Genomic DNA, 6267 nt, shown 5'->3' with positions numbered 1-6267 from the left:
TATGTTTTCAATAAAATAAGACAAATAGGGCAGGGAGATAGGGATTGCAGTAAACCTGTTATAAAGTAGCATAAAATAATCCAATGTAAACGACATAAGGGCCCCTCCTGGAAGGGCCATTTAATGCCAGCTCTGTATTGAAGCTGCCCAGACAGGTGTGAGTAGGAACCTAATGCAGTCCCCCCCTAGATTTTTATCACGTTTGTGGTAATATTGTGCTTGTTATGCTAACTATGAGTAAACAGAACCGACCAGTCATTGTGGCAATAGGAGAGAGTTATCAGAAAGTGGCAGTGTGAAGGTGATTTAACAATAAAGTTGCCTTGTTTCCCAGCAGGTGATGGCTGCCCCCAGCCCCATGATTAATGTTTCCCAAAGCACTCCACTTTACAATCTCTTGTAATTATTTATTAAACGAAATCTATTTATTATTATTTTAGCAAACAGTGGTACCAGGTGGGGCTTTCTTTTCCTCTTCAGCTTTTGTTTGAAGGACGTTTGAAGTGGGCAGTCTAAGGGTTGGAAACTCGCTCACCAGATTTTTGTCAACCATTTGCACAAGCACAAAAATCTGCCAGGGCCTTGCTATTCATTTTTCCCTTGTTGCAAATCTAAAAGGGCACACAAAATTCGAGAGGGAAGAAAAGTGCCCCCCCTTCCAGTCCCCCTGAAAAAATGAACGAACAAGGCTTTCAAACCCCAAGCAGCCTCCCTTTTTAAAGCAATCACAGGCACTCGCCAGATGCACATGCCCTTGGGAGCCTCACGTTAACCCTGCCTCTCTCCTGCGCTTCTGGAGACTGCAGTGCGCAAAGGGGCACCATGTGCCAAGCTGGGGAGGGGGGAGCCCAAAGATCCCTGCTGAAGTGGGCAAGCAGTGAAGGGCCAGAGGACACATTTCCAGCCCTAGAGAAGGAGCTGTTTCAGCACCACCGCTTTACACATAGATATCCGTTACAGCTCCCAGCCCGAATCCCCACGGCCAAACTCCAATGATATCAGGAGTGGTTTTGGTGAAGGAAAGTGAACCTTTAAAGGCTTCCAAACCATATCGTGTGTGCTTTAGAAGCACTCTTGTCTCTTCCCCCCTCTGGTCGATGAGTGGCTTCTGGACATTTAGAAATGTCATATCCTTTAAAATCGAAACCCTGGGAAACTAAACTTGCCCCCCGCAGAGACAATGCATGCTGCTCAGAATAGCTATTGCGCAAAAACCCCTGGCACGTTTTGCGCACCGAAGTGACTGTTCCTGATCCTTTGCTCTGAGCGAGTTCTTCAGGGGGAAAAAGAGTTTAGGTCTCAAAATTGGTGACATCAGCTTTCCCCGGGGATTCTGTCTGCAGCAAGGCTCCAAACCATTCCCTGCGGGTGCTGGGAAAAGCTCCACTTCGTCCTTGGGAAAGAAAGCATCTAGCTGTGCTCATCGGGCGCCTCCCCACTTCTTCCGGACGGCTTGCAGGGAACAAGTTTCCCAGCAGAGCTCCTTTTCACTGGGCTCCCCCAAAAGCCAAACAAGTTATCTTTTTTGGCCAAAGGGCCTAATAGCTCTTTGTTCAGTACAGCTGAGTCTTGAGAGCAAAACCTTATACTCATCTTAATGAGGAATGTTTTTTTCCTCATGCACAGGCTGGATCACCAGTCTCCTACAATGTAAAGAAAACCAAATTGTCCCACTACTGGGCTAATAGCAAAATGCCATTGGTTTCCATCCTCACTGCGTGGATCCGGTCTGTTTTCTATTATTTTGGTCTCCTGCCTAATTTTTAGAAGCCTGCATAAGGTTCTAATCCGGAGCTTTTGTTGTGCTCTCAGCTATTTATAAGATTAAGCCCTCACCATCTAGTGGTGTTCCTCCACCTACTGAACTAGTGGTTCATTCAAACTAAATACAGGTGTTGACTTATTTTTTCCTTATTCACATCATATATCTATATATTTTTCGAAGTTAAATGGGCCATTTTGGAAACCAGGATCACAGCCTGGCATGAAAACCATTCTGCTCTTATAAGGGAGGGGAGTGAGAGCCTGGCCAGAGAGGCCTTCCCTCTCAGATGCTCCTTGAATGAGAGGGGCAGCAGGCCTACCTAGTGAGACTGCCCTCTTCCCCCAAGTATCTGGTTGTAGAGTAGTGGGGGCAGGGGTGCTGAAGGGCAGAACCAAATCTGAAGGATGGTTCCTTGATTATTGCTGGGCAAGCTGCTCAGATACTACAGTTTGGGGCCTGTATAAACACTTAGATATAGACACAGAGCCTTTCTTTGGGGGTGTGGAATGGCCTAGGAGAGGCCTCCCCATCTTGCTTTTCTTTATGGGGAGTAGGTGAGTGCACTCTGGGAGACTCCTCCTGCTTTGCATTCTGCTGCATAGAGGAGGTGATGGTGAAGGAGTTCACAGGTGGCTTCTGTCCTTTCCTCTCGTTCAGTGGAGAGAGGGGAAAGGGGGTCAAAGGGAGCATGTGCTTTAGGAGGTCAACTTACATAGTGGGACAAGTGTCTCATGGGCAAGGGGATGTGAATTTGAGGCAGTTATTAAGTACTACTCTATTTACCTTGGCCAAGGCTAAACATATTACCTCAGTTCATTACACCTGCCCCGTGTAGGCTTCTTAGGATCCTTGTGCTGAATTCACCAAAGAGAAAAAGGGTATATAAAAGACTGTACTGGATGCAAGTGATGAAAGGGTCCTCCAAAGTGTCTGAGCCTACACACATAGAATTAAGTTGAAGCAGTTTAATGTTAGTTGATCTATAGAAATATTTCCCAAAGCTCCCTGGACAGTACAAGTAGAGAAACCGCAGGAATTCTTACTGCTTCAGGCTATGCTTTTCCTTTAAAGTCGCTCATTGCCTATTTTTTCAGGGTTAGGACTCCTTGTTTTATTTGGCTAATATGGCACTTACATAGTATTCTATATATACACAGAGGCATTTAATTTAAATTTAAACAATTTAAATACCTCTATTCAGTGTTGAACCATGATGTGGATGTGGATATTAGGAGCTGCAAGTGGTGCACTTAGTGCAAGTGGAGGGAATTGATGGGGATTCTCTGTGATAAGAATATGCCAACTAAACTAAAGAGCAAAGTGTATAAAATCAGGATTAGGCCAGCCATGAGGTATGGGTCAGAATGCTGGCCAATGAGGAAGAGAGAACAACAACTACTTCACACTGCCCAAATGAGAATGCTTAGGTGGATGCTGGGCAAGATGAGAGCTGATAGGCTATGCAATTAAATAGTATGAGGCATGATGCAGGTTGCCCCCATCACAGAAAAGCTGAGGAGTATCAACTGAGATGGCTGGGTCATAGGAGATGCCTATCTGTGGTATATGTTGGCCAGAGAGTACAAGAGCTTGTAGTCAGGGGACAAAGACCATGAGACAGACCTAGAAAAAGGTGGTTCAAGACACTGAAATAGGGCATGAAGAAGGTTGGTGTCAAGAACGCTTGGTGATGAAGAACAAGAACCACCAACCTGGATTGACAGGGCAAGGCAAAGGCAAAGAAGACATACATAGAACATTGTCATTTTTCTCAACATATTTTTTCTTCCTGGAAACACAATTTCTTGTATGAATCTAAATTTTAAAAAGTGGGTTTCAAGTATTCATCTGTGGAAACCTCCAGTGTCTCTGTCTGCTCCCAAAACAAATTGTGAAGTTGCTTCTTATTTGGGGGATTTGTGTGTATAAGGCTTCTGTTGCTTAAATATCTCTGAGATCATGTTTCACCATCCTTAAAATTAGGTGGGCTTGCAGGAAGAAGAAAAGTTGGCACTGAGATCATCTAATTGTACCATTTAAAGTACGTTCCGAAGTGATTTACTAAAGAAAAGAAGTGATGTTGTGTGTTGTTCGTCCCACCATTTCTTTCCCCCCAACCTCGTAGTTACTGGGCTACACCAGATCAGATATTCAGATGCCCAATTCTCGGTAGGCGTTGAGCCCAACAAGAGCTGCTTTGCCCTTGCCAAATCTGAAAACAAGGGATCAGGCGTGTTTAAGAATTTTGCGCCATTCTTGTGTAGCTTTGAAAGATTGTTGGGAGTGGTTTATTGTTGGTGATGCCTAGAGGGAATCGGAAATCTGAACTAGGGTGCATGGGAACTGCTAGGGATTTTGCTTGACCGCAGGGCTAAGGGGGCCCCTTTCCCCCCACCCCCAGAATGGAAGAAATGAATAAACTGTAACCTTGTGAGAAGTTGGCGTAGCTAGTTGGGTTATTTACTTTGGATCATCTCTCCTGGCTGGAGCAGGTGCGGGCAAGCCAGTTAATCAGTTATAGTGAAATAGCAACTGGCTTAAAGACGAGGAGAAGCAACTGAGTTCAGGGGCTAAATGAGCACCGATCCTGTGCAGGGTGAGCACCAGTCGTGTCCTGCCAGAGCGGAGTGATGCAGAAAAAACTAGTTGCAAAGGAAAGTTTCTCAGCTGAAGGGCGTGTTCTCTGGTGACCCGAGAGCTGCTAAAACGATCCTTTCAGGACTATCGCCGAGGGAGAATGGGGCTGTAGCCTCCCCTCTTCCTTCTGCTCCTCCTCCCCACGCTGGCCTTTGTTGGGATTCCAGCTGTGCGAGGAGTAGTGAGGGGCTCGCGTGGCTCGGCCCCAAGCCGCCTCTCTGATTGGCCGGTGGCGGGCAGGAATGAGCCAGGCACACTTCAAACCGGGCTGATAAGATAAAGCGTGCCAAGGGGGCACACGCTGTATTGATCAGGAAATCCCCATTGTCTCAGGCCGGTATATATAGGAGCTCAAAGGCAGTCGTGTGCCTGACGCAAAGCCTTCACTCTGCTGCACTTGAGAGGAGGCTGCTCCGCATCCCCAAGGGGTCAGAAGACAAGGGAACCAATTTGGCTGGGTTCTTGCAACAGTGCTACTCCCTCAGCGCCAGCTTCACCCCCAGGGGATCCAGGTAAGTGCCCCCTTCACTCTTTCTGCCAATAGCAGTGGGGAGTTATTGCCCGCTCGGATCTAAATCTGTATTTTACGAGTACCTGGGCTCTCCCCCCCTCCCCGCCCATAGCCTGCAGATCCAGGAGTCCCAGGGGACAGCTGCCTTGTTGCCCTGAATTATACACAGAATCAGTCCCCAGAGTGTCTGTGTGAACCGATTTTGTTGTGTAGCGTGCATGGAGCTGAATGGAAACTGACGATTCCCTGTGCGTTGGGTTTCCCTGCAGGATGTCTCCCAAGACCGATTGCTCTCCTGGTGCCCATGTGAACAGTGAGGGGGAGCAGTACTACGGTGTGTCTGACGATGAAGGCTCCTCTTCCTCCCTTGGCACTGGCAGCCTGCCTTCCTCTCCCAACCCTTCCCTGACTCGGCTGCAGGCAGGAGGCTGCCCTGCAGACGAGGGGCCCTCTCCGGAGTGCCCGCAGAAGAAACAGAAGGCCAGAAGGGGACGCACAAAAGCCAAAAGCGAAGTGGTGCTGACGAAGCAGAAGAGGAACCGCAGGATGAAAGCCAACGACAGGGAGAGGAACCGCATGCACAACCTCAACTCCGCCCTGGATGCTCTTCGCAGCGTCCTCCCCACCTTCCCCGACGACGCCAAGCTCACCAAGATTGAGACGCTTAGGTTTGCTCATAACTACATCTGGGCACTGACCGAAACCCTGCGGATGGCCGACCACAGCCTCCTGAGTGTGGGGCAGCAGGAGCTGGCCAGGGAGCCTTTCCGGCAGCCCCCTACCACCGCCTGCCTGCTGGAGCTGACCAGTCCCGGCAGCATCTCGCCTTGTGAATGGGACTCGCTGTACTCTCCAGTCTCCCAGACTGGCAGCCTGAGCCCCACTGACTCCCTGGAGGAAGGGCGCTCTTACCAGGCGGCGGACGCCCCGGCCTGCCTCAGGCACAGCCCTCATGCCTTCCCAGAGTTTGTCTGAGGCCAGGACTGTGTTTTGGGGACTTTCCCCCCTTCTCTCTTTCTTTCCCTTGACTTGTTTGCAGCTGCAAACACAAAAACGATGCACGGATGGTCAAACCATGAGCCTCTTTGGACACGCGCTGCCTCCCGGCCCCAGGAGAGGAGAACGATCTTTGAAGTGACTCTCTGAAAGCAGCTTTTCCCGCTTTGCCTTAAAACTTAACGGGGATCAACCCAATGGATATGCACTTTCCAGGGCTCCTGCTAGAGCCGGAGCACGTAGGGTGCGCTAGGAACTCTGAGTGTTTAGAGAGGGTTACTTTTTTTCTTTTTGTAATTGGGGAACCTCTCGCTCACGTATGGGCGGTTTGGGTGTATGTGATCAATATTTCACCGGT

The 6267-nt window shown here is 48.8% G+C and overlaps 1 protein-coding gene across 1 annotated transcript; it reads left to right on the top strand.

Annotated features, from left to right (window-relative positions):
• The first annotated feature begins 5141 nt into the window (after positions 1 to 5141).
• NEUROG3 (neurogenin 3) lies at positions 5142 to 5888 on the top strand. Its single transcript, XM_024198164.2, has one exon. The coding sequence runs from the start codon at positions 5142 to 5144 to the stop codon at positions 5886 to 5888; it is 747 nt and encodes a 248-aa protein (XP_024053932.2).
• Positions 5889 to 6267: the final 379 nt, after the last annotated feature.

This window comes from Terrapene carolina, unplaced genomic scaffold (assembly GCF_002925995.2).
Source record: "Terrapene carolina triunguis isolate 2854851 unplaced genomic scaffold, T_m_triunguis-2.0 Scaffold95, whole genome shotgun sequence".
In the NCBI taxonomy this organism is placed as follows: domain Eukaryota; kingdom Metazoa; phylum Chordata; order Testudines; family Emydidae; genus Terrapene; species Terrapene triunguis.
Note: the sequence above shows the minus strand (reverse complement) of the source record. Positions and strands in the feature narration are given on the sequence as shown.